This window comes from Rhinatrema bivittatum, chromosome 7 (assembly GCF_901001135.1).
Source record: "Rhinatrema bivittatum chromosome 7, aRhiBiv1.1, whole genome shotgun sequence".
NCBI lineage: Eukaryota > Metazoa > Chordata > Amphibia > Gymnophiona > Rhinatrematidae > Rhinatrema > Rhinatrema bivittatum.
Window position 1 is genome coordinate 180,748,280 of NC_042621.1, and position 26,005 is coordinate 180,774,284.

Sequence of the window (26,005 nt, forward strand, 5' to 3'; positions counted from 1 at the left end):
GGCTTGATTTACCTCAAATCTTTTAGACCTCTGAAAATCAAATAGAGATAAAAATAAAACCTAAATATCAAACGTCATAAAAACTGAAATTTGGGAGATTTAGCCTGATCAAATACCTTTGGAATGCATAAGAAGAGGAGTGATTTAGCTGCTCCATTTATAGACATTCATGTAAATAAATATAAATGTTTACTCATCTCTAGCAGCTCTCAGCTCCAAATATATTTATTTATGCCTGAGGCTGGTGTTATTCAAGTTAAAGGGCATCTGTACCTGTGCAACTTTCATTATATCCTCATGATAGGGCCCCATCTGTAATGTGGGATGAATTTCAAATAGTTGAGGCTGAGCAGTGGCCAAAATGGAAATATTTACAGGAACAGCTAACTGCAATTTTGCAGAAATTGTGGATCCATACTATCACATGTACTTTAACATTTTCGCAAAAAGGAAAATTAGTTCTTACCTGTTAATTTTCGTTCCTGTAGTACCACGGATCAGTACAGACCATGGGTTGAGCCTCCTTTCCAGCAGGTGGAGACAGACCAAAACTGAAAAGGGTATCCTATATGAGGACAGAGCCTACCCTGTAGCCCTTCAGTATAACCATTGTCAAAGCAGAAAAGATAAACATCATGGAACAAGCAAGTAACAGAAGAACTCGAGCAAATAACAGGAGAACTCTGAAAATATTGAACAAGAGAAAAACAGTGGATTAATGAATGAACTCTGTGCATGGACACTCTTACATGAATGCCCACAATCATCACATGGATGCTTCCGGTGCCTCCAAGCAGGGACACATAGTATACGGATCTTCGAGCGGACAGGAAGATAGAAAGGGAAGGGCATCTGGACTGATCCGTGGTACTACAGGAACGAAAATTAACAGGTAAGAACTAATTTTCCTTTCCCTGTACGTACCCAGATCAGTCCAGACCATGGGATGTACCAAAGCTTCCCTAGACAGGGTGGGACATTGACAGGCCCGCTCAAAGTACCTGCCGCCCAAAAGAACCAAAAACAGGCGCTTGAACATCAAGGCGGTAATGTTGGGCAAAAGTATGCAGAGACTTCCAGGTAGCTGCCCTGCATATCTCCTGCGGGGAGACCGACTGACTTTCTGCCCAGGAAGCCGTCTGTGAACACAAGGAATGGGCCTTGAGGCCCTCCGGGACCGGGCATCCCTGACAGATGTAAGCCAACGATATCACTTCCTTCAGCCAGTGAGATATTGTAGTCTTAGAGGCCTGGTTGCCCCAGTTGGGGCCACTCCATAAGACAAAGAGACAATCCGACACTCGAAAGCCATTAGTTACCTCCAGATAACGCATGAGAATGCATTTCACATCCAGACGGCGTAGGTCATCCCCGCCAGGGCTTGCAATGTCCGCAGAATGCGGGGAGCTCGACCGACTGATTGACATGAAAAGAAGACATGACCTTCAGTAAGAATGACGGGACCGTCTTGAGAGAGACCCCGGAATCCGAAAAACGTAAGAAAGGCTCGTGGCAAGACAACGCTTGGATCTCAGACACCCGTCTGTCGGAACAAATAGAAACCAGAAATACCGTCTTGAGCGTCAAATCCTTCAGGGTGGAACGGCGAAGGGGCTCAAAAGGAGCCTGACAGAGCGCCCGAAGGACCAAGTTCAAACTCCACGAGGGACAATTAGGACGCAACGGTGGCTTCAAATGTTTAATCCCTTTGAGGAAACGGACAATATCCGGGTGAGACGCAACTGCGTGGCCGTCGAGTCTTCCCAAAAGAGTAACGAGGGCAGACACCTGAACACGGAGTGAGCCAAAAGAGAGACCCATAGAGAGACCTCGCTGGAGGAACGAGAGGACGAGCGAGACTAGGGCCGAATGTGTCGTAATGCCCACTTCCACGCAGGCCAGCTCGAAAACCTTCCAGACCTGGACATAGGCAAGGGAAGTAGAAGTTTTGCGGGCCCGCAAAATAGTGGAGATGACGTTCTCAGCGTATCCCCTCCGCCTTAGCCTTCGCCGTTCAAAAGCCAAGCCGTAAGACAGAAGCGATCCGCCTGGTCGAAAAATACAGGACCTTGACTGAGAAGGTGTTGAAGATGGCCTAGGCGAAGAGAACCGTCCGACGCCAGATTGACTAGATCCGCGAACCACGGTCTGCGGGGCCACTCGGGAGTTATGAGAATGACCGGGCCTCTGTGAAGCTCTATCCGTCTGAGCACTTTCCCTATGAGGGGCCACGGAGGGAACACGTACAGCAGAACGTCGCTCGGCCATGGAAGGGCCAGGGCATCCACCCCTTCCGAGCAGTGTTCCCACCAGCGACTGAAGAACCGGGGAGCCTTGGCGTTGTTCAGAGTTGCCATCAAGTCCAGGTGCGGAGGACCCCACCTGTCGATAATGAGGGACATGGTGTCGTTGGACAGCTCCCACTCGCCTAGGTCCAGGCACTGATGACTTAAGAAGTCGGCTTGCACGTTCTTGTTGCCCGCTATATGGGAGGCCACGAGGCAGTCCAGGTGCCGTTCCGCCCACGCGAGAAGGCGACTTGCTTCGAGGGCCACCAGTCAACTCCTGGTGCTCCCTTGGCGATTGATGTATGCCACGTGGTAGAATTGTCCAAGAGCACCCGGACCGCCCGTTGCCGAAGTAGAGGGAGAAATTCCTTGAGTGCTAGACGAACTGCCTGGGTCTCCAGTCGGTTGATGTGCCAGCAAGACTGGGCTGGGGACCAGTGCCCCTGCGTGGTCTGAGACTGGTAAACCGCTCCCCAACCGGATAGGCTGGCATCCGTCGTGACTACCATCCACTGCGGGGTCCAAAGGGACATTCTACGGAGGAGGTGCTTGAGAGAAAGCCACCATTATAATTCGCTGATGGTAGAGTCTGAAAGCGGGAGCTGCATCTGAAACTGTTCCGATACCGGCTGCCAACGAGCCAGCAAGGCTCTCTGTAACGGTCGCATATGTGCAAACGCCCAGGGGACCAGGTCGATTGTAGAAGCCATGGTCCCCAGGACCTGCAGATAATCCCACACCGTGGGAAGAGGCATGTAGAGGAAGCCCTGGAGCTGATCCATCAACTTGAAAGCTCTCGAGTCTAGAAAGACCTTGCCGACGCAGGTATCGAAGCGAGCCCCCAGGAACTCCAAGACCTGAGACAGATGGAGAAGTTGACTATCCAACCTAGGGATGAGAGGAGAGCGAGAACGCGGTCCACCGCCTGGTGGCATAGGGTCTCCGACTTGACCCGGATTAACCAATTGTCCAAGTACGGGTGGACCAGGACACCGTCCTTCCGGAGGGCTGCTGCCACCACCACCATCACCTTGGTAAACGTGCATGGTGCCATGGCAAGACCAAAGGGCAGGGCCCTGAACTGGAAGTGCTGACCCAAGATGTGGAACCGGAGGAACCTCTGATGTTCGGGACGGATCGGTATACGCAGGTAGGCCTCCGTCAGATCGAGTGAGGCCAAGAATTCTCCGGGATGTACCTCTGCTATCACCGCCCGAAGGGTTTCCATCCGGAAATGGGGCACTTTGAGGGCCCGGTTGACCCTCTTGAGATCCAGGATGGGACAAAAGGAGTCATCCTTCTTCAAGACAACGAAGTAGATTGAGTATTGGCCAGCACCGCGCTCCACCACCAGAACCGGGCAGATGGCCCCCAGCCTCTGAAGTCTGAGAAGGGTCTGGGTCACCACGGCCCGCCTCCAGTGGCTGCACGGAGACACCATGTACAAGTCCGGGATGTCGCGAGCAAACTCTAAAGTGTAGCCTTTGTCTATTGTTTCAAGGACCCACTGGTCCGACGCGATCTTGGCTCATTCCTCCACGAACAGGGACAAATGACCACCTAAGTTGGGAACGGAGGGATGGGCCAGCGAATTCTCATTGGGAGGCGGGCTTGGGTACAGGACGGTGGGTAGCTGCATCTCGAAAGGGCCGACGGCCTCGAAAGGACTGAGGCCAAGACTGGGCCCGAGAAGAATTTCCCCTAGGGAAGGCACCCCTTGCTCTAGGGTTATAGCGGTGTTGGCCCCGGAAACGGGTACAAGTAGGGAAGAAGGATCTAGCCTGTTTCGGGCGGTCCTCAGGCAACTTATGGACCTTGTTCTCCCCCAAGGATTTAATAAGCTGGTCCAGATCTTCGCCGAAAAGCAACTTATCCTTAAAAGGGAGAGTTCCCAGCTGTGCCTTAGAAGATGAATCAGCCGCCCAGTGTCGGAGCCTGAGGAGCCGTCTGGCCGATACCGCCGTAGCCATCACCTTCGCCTGCACCCGGAATAAGTCATATAGGGCATCCACCCCATACGCTATGGCGCCTTCCAACCTGTCAGCCTGCTCTGCCTCTGCAGACGGGAGGTTTTGAGTGCTGAGTAATTTGGACCCACCCAAGGCTTACCCGCTGCATGAGTCTGCTGCAGATGGATGCCCGAACACCCAAGGCCAGGACTTAAAAAATGCGCTTGAAATGGAATTCCGACTTACGATCTTGGACATCCTGCAAGGCCGTAGCCCCCATGACCGGTATGGTGGTATGCTTTGTGACCGCCTTCACAGAGTAGTCCACCTTAGGCATTCTCAATAATTCTAAACACTCTTCCGGGAGGGGATAAAGTTTTTCCATGGCCCTCCTGACCCGGAGGCCCGCCTCGGGGGCCTGCCATTCCCTGAGAAGCATTAATTTGTGCATGGGATAGAAGGGAAAAGAGCATGGGAGGACCCTAAGCCCCGCCAGGACCGAGTCCAAGGAAGCTGGCATCGCTGCCAAGAACTCGTCCACTGAGGGACAGTCAATCCCCAATTCCTGGGAGATGAAGGGGAGAAGAGGCTCCAATTCCTCCCTGCAGAAGAGACGGAGAACCCAGGGGTCATCCCCCTCCAGGGAGGGGGAGCGTCAGCCGAATCTGGGTCCTGGTCCGGATCCTGGGCAGGCGGAGGGGCCGCAGGAGCCAGTGGGGGAGATGGGGGGAGGGGCCCCTGAACTACCCGGACCCGGGTCACCCCCTGCCTGTCGGGAGCCTCAGGGGAGAGAGGGACAGAGATCCAAGGAACCCTGGCCTAAGGGGGGGCCGGAGGGGGGCCGCTTGTTCCTGCAAACTTGCTAAATAGGATTTGTGCAGCAAAAGCACAAATTCAGTGGAAAAACGGGTCCTAATGCCCCCGGGGGGGGAGGCTTCGGGGGTGGGGGGTCAGGGTCCGGGAGAGGAGAGTGTGTGGGGCTCAAATCGGGAGGGGGCACCGAAAAAATCGGGTCAGGGGCTTCAGGGAGCTCTGATAAAAAACCGGAGAAAAACCCAAAATGTCCACCGTTCCCACAGTTTGACGGCCCGGGAACGACGGGGGAAAACGTTTTGGCAGCTTGGTCCGGGTCCCGGAGGGTATCGGGACCTCGGAGGAAACTTCCTCCCCCCGGTAGGCAGTGTGAAAAGAGCCCCTCCCTCGAAAGCCTGACCGAGGAATCCCCTCAGGCTAAACACATCTGAGATCGTGGCATGGCTGCTGGGTGGGGGAGGGACAGCACTAAAATAAGCTGAGCTGCAGGTGCTGAAGGAGCTGAAGCACAGAATGAACTGTGCATGCTCCCAATTCTCTCTCTCAAGCTGCAAAAGTAAGTAGGGAAGGCAGGAGCCTTCTGTTAATCCTGTCAGGGACTCCTCTTGGGTAAAATCCCCATTTAGTTATTATTTTTATTTTTTTACAATGGTCCCTGTCAGCAGCTACAAAACCATGGATTCCAATGAAGGGAGAGCAGTACAGAAGTGAGGGAGAGAGAGAGCTGAACAGGGGGAGTGACTGGCACCACAAATTTTCACCCCTGCAGCCGAGGACCACCAGGAAAAGGGAGCCTAGGCTATATAAAACAAAGGGCCAAGCCCCCCTAGGCCCCCGCAAGAGTGAGAAGACAGGGACTGTCTCCTGTGAAGGATCCACAGATTTCACACTTTTCTTTTTTTTTAAACAACTCAGAAATACTTGCTTGATTCAAACACGAAAGACACACAGAAGGAAAAAACGCCCAGAAGGGACAAGCAGAAGTTAACAGGGAACCACAGGGTGAGCTGTTCCACCTGCTGGAGACAGACAAATACTGAAGGGCTACAGGGTAGGCTCTGTCCTCATATAGGATACCCTTTCAGTTTTGGTCTGTCTCCACCTGCTGGAAAGGAGGCTCAACCCATGGTCTGGACTGATCCGGGTACGTACAGGGAAACAGTGATTTTAGCATGCATATATTTAACTTTTATAAGCATAAGAGCCAGCTTTTGAAAATGACTGGGGGTGTTGAACTCAACACAAATTACAGTGCCCCCAGCAGAAAAGAAAAAAAACAAAACACAGTGGGTTGTGAGTATGACTGACCAGTCTGTATTTAAATGTCCAGAGAGGAGCAGGTAATGTGGACATGGGGAAGACTCATTTAGCCAGGCCAAAACACAACTATGAAGACTCAAAGTCCCACCAGTCATTCTTCTCCCCAACCCCAGCTCATTCCCACCAGTCTCCTCCCTCCTGCTGCATTCCCCCCCCCCAACAGTCCATCCATACCAAAGTCTCTTCCCCCACTCTCACCTGTCATCACCATTCTTTATCCTAATTTCCTCTTCTCTCCCCATCTTTCCTCCTCATCCTTTTACTCCGTCTGCACTCTTAATACTCTCCCTCCTGCATAGGCATACCTTGAATTTTATATTTGGAGGAGGCGGTTTAATACCCCTCTTCCAGTTCCACTCCCTACATCCCCTTAGCTTACTCTTCTCCCCATTTCCCACTCAGCTGTCCTTCTCTGTTCCCCTCCACGCCCCAGCAGATTCCTCCTCACCCCTCTTTAGCCAGCTGCCCTCCTCTGCAAGCTTGGTTCACCGATTCCTACCCATCATCAACATTCATTGGAAGGCTCAGCTCACCTTTCAATTTGCGATTCCCCCCTCCTCCACAGGCCACTCTCTGAGCCCAGGCACTCAGAAATAAATGCTGTCTTATGGGATATAACAGGGGAATGTTTTATTTGTGTGACCAAGGGGAGAAATGTTCACCTAAATTCCCCCTCAGTTCAAGCCCTGATCGCAGCCCCCTCACAATATTGGAGTTGCCAATTTTTAAGAGAGATTTTGAGCCTATGATATCGCATACCAACACAACCTCCTCCCCCCTTCTCAATCCTTTCAGTAAAATACCTTATTTACCCTGGTGTCTGCTGAGCTGAAAGAAAAGGGAAGATATCACCTGCTGCCCCCCCCCTGCCCCCTCCCTTGACCCTGTCAAGTTAACACAGAAATCGTCACCAAACTTTGAATGAACAATTTTCCAATCTTTGTGTTTGTAGTTTGAATCTAACCATTGTTTCTGGTTGCACTTGGCATTTTCTTAATTTCCTTTCTGTTTCCTCATTCCTTTTTTCTTTTAAAGCTTAGTTTCTGGTCTTCCTTTCCTTTCTTTATCAATTGTCACTTTTCCTCCATGTATCTCTTTCTGTCCACCAGCTGTCTCTCCACAGCTCATTATTTTCTCTCACCTCCTCCTAGTATCCTCCTCCTGCCACTTCCATCACTCTCTCACTTCTTCTTGCCCTTTCCCTCGACCATGATTCCCCCTCTCTTCTTACAACCCTTCTCTTGATTTACCTCTCCTATCAGCCCCCTCCCCTCTGTTCACACAGCTCCTTTTCTAGTCACTTCTTAAGTTCCTTTCAACTAACCGCTCACTCCGGCTCCTCTGCTTATCACAACCCATGTCCTCTCTCCCAGTTTTTATCGCCTTTTCCCTTCTCACAGCCCATGTTCCCTCTTTCAGCCCTCTCTGACCTCACAGCCTATGTCTATTCCTCTCCCTCACAGCAGTATTCTCTCTCTCAGTCAGTAACACCTTTTAAACCATCTTCTAGCAGTTCTCTCAGCCCCTCTCTCATCCGTCTTACAGCTCCTCTGTCTCTCTTTACCTTTCCTAGACCCTCTATAAGTAGCCCTCCCCATCTCCACTGCAACTCTGGAAGACTTGTCTGTCCTTCACTTCTGTTAGTCTCTGGTAGCCCTGCAGCCCCATTGCTCAGACATGTCACAGCCAGGCAACAGACTTCAGGGGGAGGTGGAAGCAGTAGCAAGGAGACATAAGCACCAACTTACTGTCCCCCCATGAGATCTCAGCTCCCAATCTACAGGGGTGCAGGAAACAATATTGGGGGTGCCAAGCACCCACAGAGCTGGCACCTATTGTGGTTAGAATAAGTGGCAAACACCATGCTGAGCTAATGTGAAGCAAAATTATTCAAAGTAGCTCATTAGCTATGAATTCAGAGATAAAAGAAGATGTGATAAAAGTTTTACACAGAGTATCACAAAAAATGGACTACATCTCGGGAGGTGTAGTTAAGATTTTGCGATAATATCCATAGATAAAGAACATGTATGCTTTACCGACTGGACTGTTTTTATTTATTTATATTTGTTGCCTTATTTTTGGAAATCTCTAAGTGACTTATATTTGCATGCCATTAACACTGACTGTTGTTATGCATGATAAATGTGGGTTTGATTGCGTAATCGAGCAATATTAAACACACTGTAGGCCACTGACCTCTTGGTATGAATTTAATTAAGACCACAATACCCATCTCTATTTCTTTGCCGTTATGTGCCAGAGCTGCCAGCACTGTATTTTGCAGTTGGCAAGGGCACGGTTATGAGATGACATCACTTTGTAAATAGACAGTATAATATCTACATGTTCTCAGCAGGGCAGATAACATGGTCACAGGGTAATTTTCAAAATAATTCACACGCTCATAAACCTCAGTTTATGCATGTAAATCAGCTTTTGAACATTATTAGGGGGGAGGTGGAGGGTCGTGTGGGGAAAAGTATGCACAAAACACAATTACACGCATACTTTTTCCCACATTCATGGTAGATGGAGTTGTGACAGTGAAAGCATTTCAGTTTTCGAAAGTACGCACATAAAGGTACATGCACAGAGTTACACCTGCTTGGGAGCAAACTTCCTGGCATACGGGGGACACTCGCAGAAGTCTGCGGGTACTTTAACCATACATGGCCTGTCGAAAACTACCCACCCTAATCCAACATAACAATAAATAATTTCCATACACACCTTTGCTTGAGTTATGGCTTTTTCTCTTATTCTTTTGTCTTGAAGCTTTTCATTGATTTTTTGCCGTAGTGTGCAGAGAATAGGCTCAATGACTCCAGAAGCATTAGCAACCAGCTTTTTAACACTGTCCTCAGGAACATGGAAATTTAATTTAGAAAACACCTTCCTGCAAATCAATCAGGCAACGCAACTGTTTTACAAAAAGTACATAGGCTGATTCTCTTTTCTTATTTTTTAGTTATGTGGATGCAAGTGTGTCTTACTGTTTTAAAACTGTCACCATGTGCAGGTTTAGAATGAGGAAAGCAGTTTGGAGGAGCCAAATCTGTGCGCAGTGATGGTTTCATACTGGCAACAACAACTGTGAGCTTATTATAAAGCACCTAGGCATTTGATATTTCTAGGTGATTTGTCAATTAATGTCTTTATTTTAAAAAGTACTGTGAGGAAAGGCTGCCTAATAGCCTATTATGCAGTCTGATGATGCTTTATACTTGTTAATACATAATGAGGGCAATTTTCATAAGGACTTACCCAGGTAGATTGCCTGGGTTAAAACCTGTGCTTGTCAGAGAAGCTAAAAGGGCGCATGGACTTTTACAGCATATGTTATTTTAGCTGGATTAAAAGGATGCATTTCTGGGTCGGGGGAGGAAAACCACATATGCCACATTTTGGGGAGGAGTTTCTGGGAGTGTGTTTTGGGCGGGATGGAAAATAATTCACATAGATTGTATGTTCAAATTTATGTGGCTTATTTTCCATACAAACTTTACTTGCTCAAAAATCAGGAGCAAAGTCCGTGGTTACCTTGTACCTCTACCAGTTTTCAAAAAGGGAAAGTATATGCGTACTTTACTTTGAAAATTAGGTACAAGGTCTGCAGATACAGATTTTGCACTGTTTACATGCCTATTATTGATTCCGGAGCATACTTAGATTGTGAGCCTTCTGGGGACAGGGAAATAGGTACTGTATCTGAATGTAATCTGCTTTGAAGTGGCTGACCTATCAGGAAAAGCAGAATACAAATAAATAAATTATAAAAAAAATAAAATTATAGGCAGGCAATCTGAAAATTGCTCAGATATTGCTCTGATGTTGTGTGAACTTATATTTAATTGCTGGTTGATGTAGAGTGGCAACCTTACAATATTTTCAGATTATTTTAATAAAAAGTAATTTATTTGGGAGTGGGTCTTTAATGGAAAACATTTGAGACCCTTGCTTCTAAGACTTGAGAATCTGTAACCTGTGATTCAGAGAGAAAACAATGCTGATGACTCCCAATCTATAAATCATGGAATATGAATATCTCTTTCCTGAGCAGAATTTCAGAAATTCCTAAGTAATGATTTAATGATGATTATTACCGCAGGAATATACAGCTTGTTGGCAAGAAAGACATTTACATCTTGTTGTCAGGCGAGAGTTGTTAAAATGATCTGACTACTTACCACTGTCTGTTCATATATAGTATCACAGTAAGTGACAGCACATAAAGACCAATTGGCCCACTCAGTCTGCACAGTTGTATTCCTCTCTAGTTTTTTTGGGCATTCTTTCTGCAAGAAAACACCTTATCCTGGTCCTGGTTGGGTTTGTCTTTCTGTCTGTCTCTGTCTGTGACCCCCCTTAGTTGCACTGCTCTAGGCTGTGACATGGAGGCACTTTGCTGACATACAGGCCGATACAGAAAAACACGGGGGAGAGCAGGTGAGCACCCGCTCTCCCGGCACGCGCACAGGCCACTCTCCTGGGCGCACGATTCAGGAGGGTGGCCTATGCAAATTAGGGCCCGCGGTAAAAAGAGGCGCTAGGGACACTAGTGCGTCCCTAGCGCCTCCTTTTTGACGGAGCGGCAGCTGTCAGCGGGTTTGACAGCCGACGCTCAATTTTGCTGGCATCGGTTCTCAAACGCGCTGACAGCCACGGGTTCGGAAAACGGACACCGGCATAATTGAGCGTCCATCTTCTGACCCGCGGGCCGCGGGCCGATTTTTAATTTTTTTTTTTTTTTGGGGCCTCCGACTTAATATTGCTATGATATTAAGTTGGAGGGTGTACAGAAAAGCAGTTTTTTCTGCTTTTCTGTGCACTTTCCCAGTGCTGGCAGAAATTAATGCCAGCCTTTGGGCAGGCGTTAATTTCTGAAAGTAAAATGTGCGGCTTTGCTGCATATTTTGCTTTCTGGATCACGCGGGAATAACTAATAGCACCCGCAACATGCATTTGCATGTTGCGGGTGCTATTAGTTTGGGGGGGGGGGGGTTGGCCGCACGTTTTTGACGCGCTATTACCCCTTACTGAATAAGGGGTAAAGCTAGCCCGTCAAAAACGCGCGGCTAAACCCGGGCTAACAGTGCGCTCCACCGGAGCGCACTGTACTGTATCGGCCCAAAAATCAGGGCCATGGAGCCATTATTCAGACACAAGCGCCCATACCACCTGGTCGAGCAGACGCACACACTGAATGTACCTGGCACAGCTACTGCTTGAGGGTGCTATGGCGGGTAACAGCAGAAAATGGAGGTTGGATCCCTGAAGCCTGAAAAACTAAAAGTAGATATAGCAAAATGGCTGAATGGGAGACATTTGAGGATATTAAAGGAACTTAAGAATATTCTTGCAGTTTCAATGTGTCTTTAGAGTCAGGAGTGATCCCAAAGGACTGGAGACAGGTAGATGTAGTTCCTATTTACATAAGTGGAAGTAAGGAGGAGTCTGGGAACTACAGGCCAGTTAGTCTGATCTTGGTGGTGAGTAATTAATAGAATCACTGCTAAAACAGACGAAAGTGCACATTCTGGAATCCAAAGGATCTTACCGGAGCTAGGTCTTATCAGATGAATCTAATCAATTTGTTTGACTGGGGGACCAGAGAGATCAGGGGAGAGGTCTAAATGTAGGGTACTTGGATTTCAGCAAGGCCTTTGACATGGTTCTGCATAAGCAACTTATAAACAAAATGAGCATCCTAGGTATGTCCATAAAGTGATTGACTCGGTTAGTGGTGGGCGACAAAGAATAGAGGTAAATGGAATTCACTCCTAAAAAAGGGGTGTTCCTAGTAGTATGCCATGGGGATTGGTCTTCGGACTGATCCTTTTCAACATTTTTGTTAGCGATATTGTGGAAGGGCTATCAGGAAAGGTTTTTCATTTTGCAGATGACACCAAAACTGCAACAGGGAAAATACCCTGAAAGGTGTGGCAAACATGAGAAGAGATCTAATGAAATTTGAGGAATGGACTAGAGTCTGGAGGCTAAGATTTAATGCTAAAAAATGCAGGGTCATGCATTTGGCATGCAAAAACCTAAGCGCAGACCCAGATTAAGTCATAAGCAACATAGGCAACTACCTTCAGTGCCAAATATTGATAGGTGCTGGTATGTTGCCGCTGTTACTCTGCTCCTATTGGGGCCTGCCTCCCAGCTGCTAACCTAAAGCAGTTCTGTCCTGATTCTGTGCAGCCACGGCAACATCAAGCTAAAAGAAATTCAGCACAGGGCCTGCAGCCCGCAGTTGCAAATTCAAGGCCCTGCCTCTCACAGGGGTTTTTATTGTAACAGGAAGCCCATGTGGGAGGAGAGGGCAGGGTCTTGACCGTGCGACTGCAGACTGCAGTCCCGCACTGAATTTCTTTTAAATTGTTGCTGTTACTGCTGCATATGTTGCGTAGTGGTATAGAAATGTTTAATAGGAGTACATAAGAACATAAGAAAATGCCATACTGGGTCAGATCAAAGGTCCATCAAGCCCAGTATCCTTTTTCCAACAGTGGCCAATCCAGGTCACAAGTACCTGGCAAGATCCCAAGGAGTAGTTAGATTCCATGGGCCCAATATTCAAAGATATCTGGTTATCTAAGTTATTCAGCTATCACTTATCAGGATGACTTAGAAGGGATATTCAGCAGCACAGCTGTGCTGCTGAATATAATTGGATAAGCTCTAGTTATCTAGATAAGTTATGTCCAGATAACTTTAGACCTGCTTACTTCCACTTTTGTGAAGAGGAACCACATCTACTTGTCTGCAGTCCTCTGGAACAACTCCTGACTAAAGAAACATTGAAAAGGTCAGCCAATGGTGCTGCCAGGACTTCTTTAAGTTCCCTTAAACCCCACAGATGTATCCTATCTAGCCCCACTGCTTTATCTACTTTAAGATATGTTAGCTCCTCAGGAACACACTTTTCTGAAAATTGACCAATGTTTACTTAAATTCTAATCCTATTTGTTTTCAGGAGAGGATAGAACAGGCCATGCCACAGCTACACTATGCTGGGAGGGGGGGGGGGGGGGGGGCGGAGTTTGTGTTCTCTGTGTGTGGGGGGGATAGCCCACAAATGTGGGAGTGTTCTGCTGAGTGCTGGAGACTTGATAGATCTGGTTATAACCATATGCAAATGTCTGGACCAAAGAAGGAAACCAGGCATCATGAAATGTTCACACATCTTAGTTTGCTCATTTGTTCCATATTTTTTCCACAATTTGTCCAGAAGAAATAGGTCACAAATTCGAGCTAGAACATTGTAATCATTTTCAATAATTTCTGTATTCATCACGGAGGTCAGAGAGCCGAATACTGCCTTAAGGCTGCAAACACCAGTTACAAGCACTATACTCTCGGTCTGTTCCGAGGACACAGCTTGAATGCTATGAAAAGAATTAACCACATAAATGCTCTGATGAGGCATGCTGACTCAGATTTTACAGTCACTGAGGCAGACTAACATCTGGATGCAAGAGCATTTGTCTTTCATGTGGGTGAAGTGGTGGGGGGATGTGGGTTAAAGAATAATTTGGGAAAATCGTATTGGGCTATCTTTCAATGACTACATCTATGCATTAAAAACCAAGAAAAGGTGAAGGGCAAGAGCTGAACTAGTTATGCTTTTATCAGAGGAGGAAAAGCTTTTAGAAAATGTAGGTTTCAGCCAAAATTCTTAGGAGCCAGGGGAAATATTCTTTATAGCTTTTTTAAACCCTTTGTTGTTTTTGTTTTCTTATTTTGGTTTTTTGCTCTCTCCTTGCCCTCTCAACTTTTTCCCCTCCTACTTCTCCCCTTGCTTTGTAGCCAAGGTTGCTCCTGGCCTTGGCTGTTACGGCTCCACCTGGCTCCAGCCCCTTCTCCTTTGGCCCTGGCAGCCATTTCTCCTTCCAGTGGCAGTCGCTACTCTTCCCTGTACCAGTCCTTCCTTCTCCTGCCCCAGTGGCCATTGCCCTCTTTATGACCCTTGTGGGCTGCTCCTTCTCCTGGCCCCAGCCACCCCTTCTCTTTTCACCCAAACTGCCAATACACCTCTATCTAGCCTCGGCAATTCTTCACTTGTCTGTTCGGATTTGGCTCTTCTGCACAGTAGCAGGCACAAAATTTTATGGATCTGGGCAACCCAGTGCTTGGGATTTCTCCATCCTGCTTAGCAGATATATTGACGTAAGAGAACATGAACATAATAATAAAAGAGTGCAAGAGTTCTAGTAGTCACTTAATAAAGCCAGGCTTTTATATTCAACAAGGCCCATTATCTAATCAGACTGTAATCACATGTGTTATGAAAGTTAGTAACAATATAGCTATGCAAACAAATATTATTTCCTTTTTTCACGATTTTATGCTTAAATATACTTCCCATCAATCACAGAAAGAGCCAATTTGTTTACCATATGTTTTACCTTACTTCGCTTTTTTCACAATGTGTTTACTTATAGGTGCATCAAAAGGGCTTGTTTCTAGGGGTGGGAACAAGGCAAGGTAAGGAACAATGCGTATGAATTTGATTTTCAGATCTCTGCATGTTGTTTTGCAGTCATTTTTCTGCCTGCAGATTTTGAAAGTGAAAAGTCTGCAAGTACTTTGTACCTAAAGACCTTGTAGGCAATTTTCACAGGTACGCTAGCACTGCAGTTTCTTTGAAAATTAGTTACAAGATCTTTGGGTACAAAAGCCCTCACATACTTTGTAGCAATGTGGAATATTCAAAATTGCCCCCTTAATGTGTGCATTGATGACATCACTAGTAAATAAAATGGCTCCCGCCATCTTAGTTAGATAGAGGTCCATATTGAGAAGGCTTGTCTAGATATACTGAGGGAGTCACAAAGCCACGGTAAATGACCCTGCCGCCTTGTAATTACCATGGTAATTTTCTCCACGGTAAAATATTGCGAGGAAAGATACCACAGTGGTAAATGCCCCCTTTACAATAAGTGATGGCAGCCCTGGGAACTGTGGGGCTGCCACTGCTTAAAGGCATCAATGGCCCTGAATAAGGCCCCCCCCCCCCATAAAAGTAACCAAAATCACGAGGAGTCTGCACAGACCTCCTATAACGTCACACTTGGAGATGGCCATTGTTCAAAAATAAAATCATAACTTTGAAAAGTTGCTGCCAGGCCCAGTCCCCCAACCCCTCTCCTTCAATCCAAAAATCCAGCCTCTGAAAGCCAGGACCTCCTCCCTGCACTCTCTCCTCTTTACTCACGAAACTCCTGGTGGTCCAGTGGGGGCCCAGAGCGCCTCCTACGCATTCCGGGCCCCCACTGGACCAATAAGGACTCATTTTTATGGGGGGGGGGTAAATAAGAGATGGCCTTCAGTAGGGTCACCAGTCTCCAGGGGCTAGACCTTTTGATTGAAAAAGAGGGGTTAGGGGTTAGGGGTTAGGACCTGGTAATGACTTTTAAACTTTTTTATTTTTGAAAAATGGCCACCTCACATAGATTCCTGTGGTTTTTAGCTACTTTTGGAGGGCAGGGGGGTCTTATTCAGGGCTGTTGGCCCCTTTAAAACAGGACCCCAGGAACATTTGGCTATACGTTCACTTCCACATGCTTCTGGGGGAAGTTAGCTATGACTATCAAATGACGCAGCTTGCAATTTTTTCAGTATGCTGCATTATTTGATTTTCATCATTTAGGATATTTATGAGCTGTCAGCTCATTTAAATAATCATGATGCCAAGGCCAGATTAATGCAAAGTATTTGAAATACCTCACATTATCCCCACATCAGGTCACTTATCGTGTTATAAACAGCATTTATCACATGGTAAATAGCCTAACATAACTTTGGGAATGAGCACCTAAGTTAGAGACTTAGCTGGACAAATTATAGTTTTTAAATTTACCATCATTGTGAATGGATATGACTTATCCAGGTAAGTTTTTGGCCAGATATAACTTATCCAGATAAATTGGAGGTGTTTTGGGAATATTTCAGGAGGGACCATATTTAGCTAGATAACTTAGCTGGGTAACTCTGATATTCAGTGTTACCCAGGTAAGATATCCAGCTAATTCTGGTCATACCATGATACAGTCTTAAGGTTATCAGAAAACTTTGATTTATTCAGGTATATTTAGTGGCATAACCATGCCACTGAATTAGAAATTACTACTTGCCTGATAATTTCCTTTTCTTTAATATAGACAGGTGGATCCAGAACAAGTGGGTTATGCACCTTTACCAGCAGATAGAGATGGAGCAAAGCTGACATCACAGTATATATACCCCTCAATGACATCAGACTGCCAGTATTCTCTGCAAAATACAACTGTGGACAGACTAACAAATTTGATTACTAACAGATAAACATTCCAATATTCAGCCAACAGGAAACACTGAGCTCAAAGAATATATTCGCACTAGTCTAGGGACTGGATTAACACTTACCAGTAGCCCCTGGAAACATGCAGCCTCGCAGGAGGACAATAGCACAACCTGCCGGCGGTAAGCTGGATCCACCTGTCTACACTAAAGAAAAGGAAATTATCAGGTAAGTAGTAATTTCTCATTTCTTAGCGTTTAGACAGGTGGATCCAGTCAAGTGGGATGTACCAGCAGGATATACCAAAGCTACTCCCGAACAGGGCGGGAGGTTGACCGCTGTCCAGTCAAAACTACATATGCAAAGGCTGTGTCCTTCCAGGCCTGGACATCCAGATGATAATACCTGGAAAAGTTGTGTAAGGAGGACCACTTCTCAGCTCGGCAAATGTCAATGGGAGACAACAATCTAACGTTCGCCTATGAACACCGCCTGAGCCCTAGTGGAATGAGCCCTAATCTGTCTAGGCAACAATTACTCAGCATCCACATACACGGCTCGATTACCTCCTTAATCCAGCAAGCTATTGTAGCCCGCAAAGCTGGCTCACCCTGTTTACTTCCAAAGTGGAGGACAAACAGGTAATCCGTCTTCCTGAGAGGTTTAGAAACCTCCAGATACCTCACAATATGTCTCTTGACATCCAAAGGATGCAACAGACAATATTCTTCTGCATCTCTATCCCTATCCAGAGATGGCAGGGAAATGGATTGATTCAAGTGAAAACCAGAGACCACTTTTGGCAAAAAGGAAGGAACAGTATGCAGCTGTATCGCCCCCAGAGTCACTCGAAGGAACGGCTCCTGGCAAGACAAGGCCTGCAGCTTGGATACTCAACATACAGAACAAATTGCCACAAGAAACATTTTCAAGGTAGGGCCTACTAAAAAATCCAAAACTAGATTAAGACTCCACAAGGGTACCGGTAACCGCAATGGAGGAGAAAATGTTTCACTCCTTTCAAGAAATGGGCCACATCTGGATGAGCTGACAAGGGTCCACCATTCATCTGACCCCTGAAACAAGCAAGAGACACTATCTGTACCTTTAAGGAATTAAGGGCCAATGTTTATTCAATCCATCCTGCAAAAATTCCAAATAAGCAGGATCTTAACCGAATGAGGAACAACCCCTCGATCTTTACACCAAGCTTCAGTCACCAAACCCGCACATCGGCTAAGGAAGTGGAGAACTTTCTCGCTTGCAGCAAGGTGACAATCACTGCAGTAGAATATCCACCCATCAGCAAGTGAGCCCTCTCAAGGGCCATACTGTAAGACAAATTCGAGTTGGATCTTCGTGAATAACAGGCCCCTGCCGCAGCAAATCCCTGAGTGCTGGACGCCGAAAGAGAGATTCCACAAGGAGTCTTTGCAGATCTGCATACCATGGTCTTCTGGGCCAATCTAGAGCCACCAGAAGCACCAGCCCCCTGTGAAGCTCAATCTTTCGAATCACCCTGCCCAATATGGGCCATGGGGGAAAGGCATACAGCAGCTCGCCCTCCAGTCACTCCTGTACGAGGGCATCAATGCCCAAGGACTTTGGATCTCTCCTGCAACTAAAGAAACAAGGAATCTTTGCAGTGCAAAAAGTCACTAGTATGTCCAGAAATGGAAGGCACCAGTGGTCCATTATTAGCTGAAATGCCTCATTTGACAATTCCCATTCTCCAGGATCCAGACGCTGTCTTTTCCTGCAATGTGTGAGGCTGAGTTCTCCTGAAGATGCACTTCTGTCCATTCCATAAGATAGGCTTTTTCCTGCGACACTTGCTGGCTCTTGGTTCCTCCCTGCTGATTGATGTAAGCCATTGTCATTGCATTGTCTGACATTATTCAGACTGCTCAACCCTGCAATCAATCGGTGAACCTCAAGCATGCCATCTGGACCACACAGGCTTCCAGCCAATTGAGACTCCATAGAGACTCTTCTACACTCCAGCACCCTTACGCTGTCAGCTCCTGACAGTGAGCTCCCCAACCCTGGAGGCTTGCATCTGTCATGAGTACTAGCCAGTCCGGTGAGGTTAGGGAAACCCCCTTTCTCAGATGATCCTCTGTTAACCTCCACTCCAAGTGTGTACATACCTCCATTGTCAGATGACGCTGAATCGAATAGTCCTGAGATTGTGGGCTCCAACGAGTCAGCAAAGTGCGCTGAAGAGGATGCATATGCGCCCTTGCCCATGGCACCACCTCCAGGGTTGCCACCATCAATCCGGGCACATTTAGATAGGACCACACTGTCGGGCGTATTGTGTTCATCAATAGACATACCTGAATCATCAACTTCTGAATACAACCCTCCAGCAGGAACACCCTGCCCTGTTTCATGTCAAACCGAACACTGAGATACTCTAACGATTAGGAAGGCTGAATACTGCTCTTGGCCAGGGTTATCACCCAACCAAGTTCTTGTAACAAGGAGATCACCTTGTGCCATACCAGGAGGCTCTCTTCCAGAGTCTTGTACTGAATCAGCTCAATTGTCAGTATGAGTGGACCAGAATCCCGTCTTTTCTCAACTCTGCACCACCATGACCATAATCTTGGAAAAAGGTCTGGGCGTGGTGGCCAAACCAAAAGGTAGCACTCAAAACTGATAATGATGTCCCAAAACTGCAAAGCACAAGAAATCATTGATGCTCTAGCCAGATGGGGTTATGCAGGTAAGCCTCGGACAAATACACGGACATCAGAAACTCCCAGGAATGCATGGTAATTATCAATGAACGCAAGATTTCCATGCAAAAACGAGACATCCGCAAATGTCGGTTGACTCCCTTGAGATCTAGGTAGGGGTAAAAATAATCCTCCTTTTTGGGCACAGTGAAATAAATGGAATATCAGCCCATATTTTCCTGAGACACAGGCACTGGAATCACAGCCCTCAGACTGAAGACCCTTTGACAATGTACCCTCCATTGCTTGCCTCTTCTGCGGGGAGTGTCAGGGAGACAACCATGAATACATTCCGAGGAACATTGAAAACTCCAGCACATATCCATCTCATATCACCTCCAGGACCCACTGGTCTGACGTGATTTCATCCACCTCTGATAAAGAGAGAGAGGGCGACCTCCCTGTCTTCTGTTCCCAGGGATGGTTGGCACACTTTCATTGAGAGGCTTGGAAAGTTCTGCTACCCGAGCCTGCACCCCTCTGGGCTGTCTGGGACAAGAGGATTGAGACCTACTGAAAGGCCAAGTGCTCTAAAAAAGCTGCTCCTCGGTAGGGTTGAAAATGCTTGGATTCCTTAGTACGACCTCTCATGCTAAAGGAACACGGCATCTGCCTCTTATCCTCTGGCAATTGAGGAACCTAGAACTTGCCCCATTTATTGGCCATTTTCTCCAACTTGCTTCCAAACAAGATCAAGCCTTTAAAGGGAAACTTCGTAAGGTTAGACTTGGAGGTTGCATTGGCCGACTAATTTCTCAGACATAACAGATGCCTGGCCACTACCACCTAAGCCACCCCTCTGGCTTAGGTATGGAGCAAATCGCAGCTCACATCTGCCAAAAAGAGGCTGCTGGTTCCATTACTGCCCTGGTATTTACACCAGATTCATTGCCTTCCTGAGAGATAAGTAAACAAGAGTGAGCCATCAGGAAACAGCAAGAAGCTATCTGCAAAGTCATTACTATTACTTCAAATGCCTGCTTAAGGATGGCCTCAATTCTTCTATCATGTGCATCCTTCAAGGCAACTCCTCCCTCTATGGGAATAGTAGTTAGCTTGGTGATAGCATGCACAAGCACATCCACTTTCAGAAAGTGCAATTGCTCTCTCCATGGGGTACAGTCCCTCCAAGACTTGTCCCCCTTTAAAATTCGCTTCAGGGGCGCTCCACTCAAGATTAATCAATTCTTGAATGGCCTCTATTATAAGGAAAAAACATGAGGCTTTATGCAAAGAGGTCAAAATGGATCTTTCTTTGGTTCAGACATGGATTTAGCCCCAGGTACTCCCAGTATTTTCAATGTCTGGGAATTCAGAGCTGGCAACTCATCTCTATGAAAGAACTGCAACATAGTTCTATACGGTTCCAATCTCAGTGGAATTTCCCCATCCTCCAGGGAGTGGGGATCAGCTTCATCATCCATGCCAACCGGATTCCTATCGGGAAGACCAGGTGTCGATCTAGATGTATTCCGATGCTTACCCGCAGCACTAGATGTGTGGGATTTCACCACCTGCGACTCTGACTTGGTAAGATTGGTCAGAGCTGAGGACTGAGCCTGAAGAAAAGACTGCAATCCTTGAAAAAAATTCCACCCAAGAAAAGACAGAGGGATTCATACCAAACCCAGGAGGCACCTGTTCTGTGCCCACTGAATTACCTTCCCCCGCTGACAAACCAGATAGGGGAGCTCCAAAGTCAGGCAACCCATCTGGCATGCCTTTACCCAGACCCGCATCAGGCTGGGAAGACCTGGGCTTAGTAAAATCAGACAAAGGCAATTCCCCCTGAGCAGTGCTGACACGAGTTAGAGGGCGTAGTAAATCACCCAGACCGGATGGTATACACCCCAGAGTTCTGAAGGAACTAAAAAATGAAATTTCAGACCTATTAGTAAAAATTTGTAACTTATCATTAAAATCATCCATTGTACCTGAAGACTGGAGGATAGCAAATGTAACCCCAATATTTAAAAAGGGCTCCAGGGGCGATCCGGGAAACTACAGACCGGTTAGCCTGACTTCAGTGCCAGGAAAAATAGTGGAAAGTGTTCTAAACATCAAAATCACAGAACATATAGAAAGACATGGTTTAATGGAACAAAGTCAGCATGGCTTTACCCAGGGCAAGTCTTGCCTCACAAATCTGCTTCACTTTTTTGAAGGAGTTAATAAACATGTGGATAAAGGTGAACCGGTAGATATAGTATACTTGGATTTTCAGAAGGCGTTTGACAAAGTTCCATCATGAGAGGCTTCTAGGAAAAGTAAAAAGTCATGGGATAGGTGGCGATGTCCTTTCGTGGATTGCAAACTGGCTAAAAGACAGGAAACAGAGAGTAGGATTAAATGGACAATTTTTCTCAGTGGAAGGGAGTGACAGTGGAGTGCCTCAGGGATCTGTATTGGGACCCTTACTTTTCAATATATTTATAAATGATCTGGAAAGAAATACGACGAGTGAGCTAATCAAATTTGCAGATGACAAATTTGCAGATGACACAAAATTGTTCAGAGTAGTTAAATCACAAGCAGATTGTGATAAATTGCAGGAAAACCTTGTGAGACTGGAAAATTGGGCATCCAAATGGCAGATGAAATTTAATGTGGATAAGTGCAAGGTGATGCATATAGGGAAAAATAACCCATGCTATAATTACACAATGTTGGGTTCCATATTAGGTGCTACAACCCAAGAAAGAGATCTAGGTGTCATAGTGGATAACACATTGAAATCGTCAGTTCAGTGTGCTGCAGCAGTCAAAAAAGCAAACAGAATGTTGGGAATTATTAGAAAGGGAATGGTGAATAAAACGGAAAATGTCATAATGCCTCTGTATCGCTCCATGGTGAGATACACCTTGAATACTGTGTACAATTCTGGTCGCCGCATCTCAAAAAAGATATAATTGCGATGGAGAAGGTACAGAGAAGGGCTACCAAAATGATAAGGGGAATGGAACAGCTCCCCTATGAGGAAATACTAAAGAGGTTAGGACTTTTCAGCTTGGAGGGGGGATATGATAGAGGTGTTTAAAATCATGAGAGGTCTAGAACGGGTAGATGTGAATCGGTTATTTACTCTTTCGGATAGTAGAAAGACTAGGGGGCACTCCATGAAGTTAGCATGGGGCACATTTAAAACTAATCGGAGAAAGTTCTTTTTTACTCAACACACAATTAATCTCTGGAATTTGTTGCCAGAGGATGTGGTTAGTGCAGTTAGTATAGCTGTGTTTAAAAAAGGATTGGATAAGTTCTTGGAGAAGTCCATTACCTGCTATTAAGTTCACCTAGAGAATAGCCACTGCCATTAGCAATGGTAACATGGAATAGACTTAGTTTTTGGGTACTTGCCAAGTTCTTGTGGCCTGGATTGGCCACTGTTGGAAGCAGGATGCTGGGCTTGATGAACCCTTGGTCTGACCCAGTATGGCATTTTCTTATGTTCTTATGGAAATCCAGGCTGAGGTGCCCAAATATGACAAGCAGCACAGAGGGTAAGGCAGTTAGGTTTCTTAGCTATAGGTGCCATCAGTCTATCAGTACGCACAAACAGGCAACTGAGAAGTGTGCGTCCAGCTGTATCCGCGCTGCAAAATACTAGGCGTCCAAATTTTAGGTGCGCAACCTTGTGCTTCGAGGAGTGCCCAAAAACTGAGCATCCACTGCTCAGCTTGTGCATATAAATAAACGCATGTGTTGCTCAGATATACACCCTTATCAACTAGATGTCCAACCAGGCACCCAATTAAGCGTCCAACTAGGCGCCCAAACTGAACGCACAACTGGATGCACAGGCGGACACACTCGCATGAACACGGACCTAAAAATGGCAACCTAATGCTCAGAAAAAATGTGCAAAAAAACCACCACGGCCTACCAAGCAGTGAACAAGAAAGAAGCCTGAGTGCGGGGCCTAGGCAAAAAGGATGATCAACCTGCCAGGCTGCCCACATTCCCTTAGCTCCCCTGGAAATGGGAACGGATGTCTGATCGGTACACCAGGTACAGAGACCAGAGAGAGGAGGAATCCCTACAAAAAAGACACTCCTTCTCTGTAGTATTTAATATATATATATATATTTTATTTTATTTTATTTTTTGCTTTACTGAGCTTAGCCCTAGGGTTGCCAAGGAGCAAACTTGAGAATTGGGGGGGGGGGGGGGGGGGGGGGGGGGGGGGGGGGCAGCTGGCCACAGCCTTCGCCATATACGACTTTCAGTTTTGCAGGCCCCACTATTCCGGGATGATCAAACCCAACTACATATATTCTTTCGCTGTTAGAGGAGCAAAACATGCCTGGGCCTTCCCTCTCTGGAGAGAGGAGACCCTATTTTCCTTGATCTCTGCAATTTAATCGATCAATTCCATGCCACATTTGAAGAACCAGGATGGGAATCATCAATGGCCTTGGACTTACTACAGCTACGCCAAGGGCCTTAAAACTTAGCGGAGTATGCCATGGAATTCAGGACTCTGGTCTCTGAGTTAAAGAGGCAGGGAGACATCTTGTTTGCTATTTTTTGAAGGCTTTCCACCTAAGATTAAGGACGAGCTTGCTGCTCGGGTGTTTCCTACTCACTGGAAGTGCTCATTGACTATCACAGGGAAAATAGGCGCTTCCAGGAGAGAGTCCGAGAGAGCCACTCGACACGCAGAAACTCACCTGGGTATCAGCTTCCAACCCTTACTTACACCTGCTGGCCCCAGCACCCAAGGGCTCAACCCGAGGGGAACATGGGTTGGTAAAGGTGAAGCTCCAGTTGGGCCTCTGCCTTGTCCCGGTCCACCTGCTGATGGTGGGGGAACTGCAGGTCCTCCCTCCCTGTACGTTGCATGAACCCCTTCTCAGCCTAAGGGTCCACATCCGCAACAGGCTGCTGGTACATTGGGAGGGCTCATTGGTTCCTAAGCTTAAAAGAAGTCTGGTCTTTCAGCTATTATTGGCAACCAATTTCCATTTGCCTCTTTTTGGAAATATAATCCTAGTCTACACTGCTGATATTGAGCTGCTTAGATCTACTGTATTTAAAGGGGTAGATCCAATATGATTGTTATCTGGGGTTGTTATAGTTAAATTTCTATGTGCATGCAGTACATTTGTTTTCCCTTTTCCACTTTGGACTATGATATATTAGGCCACTTGTTCTGTACTATTAGCAAATATTGGGCATATGACATATGACGGGGTGTTGGGCTGCAAATATATATTACTGGATACTTGCTATGGAAAACTGTAATGTTTTCATTCAACTGTGGGATGTCCCGTGACCGGCCATACTCATTGCCCATCGCAATGACTCACCTGTGGCAAGGATGCCGCCATGCCATCTCCACCTCGGCTCCTTAGGCATGCAGGCACAAAGGTGGCACCTGTATTTATTGGCCCCTTGGCAGGAACTCTTCTTGCCAGTGCCTATGGATGACATCATGTGGCTGGGTATTTAAATCCAGCTGTGATACCAGCACACTGCTTCAGCAACAGGTCCTCCTGCAACCTTGCAGTGCATGTTGCTAGTTCCAGATCTTGCCTGCCTTGTTCCTGATCCAGCCTGCCTTGTCCCAGACTTGCCTGCACAGCCCAGCCTCGTTCTGCTTGCTGCCTTGCCCCATCCTGGTCCTCCTCTTGCCTGTGTGGTTTTGACCTGCTGCTTGGACCCAGACCTCGCTCATACCTGCCGCTAGCATTGACCCTTGCTATGGTCACTGACTATTTCTTGCTGTCTGCCTGCTCCTGACCCTTGGCCTTTACTTGGTGCCTGTCTGATTACTACCTGCCCTGACCTCAGCCCATCTTGGAACATTCTATCTCTGACCGTCCTTGGATACTATCGCTTAAGTCCTGCTGACCCCTGAAACCCAAGGGCTCAACCTGCAGGGAACGGGGCTAGGACAGGTGAAGTTCAGCTCAGTCCCAGCCAAAGGTATGTCCACCCGCTGTGGGTGTGGGCTAGTATGCTCGTCTACTAGGCTGCATCAACTACGTCACAGCACAGAGGGCTACAACTGTTACAAACATGATGTACCTGGTCAACTTGTTTCGTATTGTATGCCTGAAAATCTACAATAAAGGAAAAGTTAAAAAAAAAAAATACAGTAATATTCTAAAGGCAAAACTGAGCTAATTGACAGCACCAGTTATATACAGCCAGAGTTTTCTGTAAACTGCAGCTCCTTTCCTTGATATCATGCCTCTTATTACCACCTAAGTACCTCTAGAGGAGGTTTTCAAAAACATTTCTGTGCATAAAATATGGTTTTTGTGCATAAATGGGCTTTTAGAACCCTGCCCCGGGGATTGTGCACGTAAAAGTACCCACAGAAGTGATTCCATGTGTACAGGAAAGAGGTGTTCCCAGAAGTGGGGGGTAAGAGGGGAGTTGGGGCACAGCAGGAGTAACAAGCAGGAGTAAATGTGGGTGCAGATTCTATGCTGAGTTCTGTGTTACACGCTAATTGTCAAAGCGGACTTATGAGTATAAATCCAGGCTAAACAGTCTGGGGGTGCTTTCTACATGCAAACTTTATCCCTAAGCACGCTCTTCTAGGCAGTGACAGTGTTCTTTATTATGGGTCAGTAATATGATATGGTAGGAAGG

At 46.7% G+C, this 26,005-nt stretch overlaps 1 protein-coding gene across 1 annotated transcript in view; it reads right to left on the reverse strand.

Annotated features, from left to right (window-relative positions):
* Positions 1–26,005, reverse strand: part of LOC115095608 (sperm flagellar protein 1-like) — a 105,707-nt gene that overhangs the window by 70,939 nt on the left and 8,763 nt on the right. Inside the window, exon 3 of the mRNA XM_029609578.1 lies at positions 9,104–9,269. Coding sequence (XP_029465438.1) covers positions 9,104–9,269 — 166 coding nt within the window. The remainder of the gene's footprint in view (positions 1–9,103; positions 9,270–26,005) is intronic.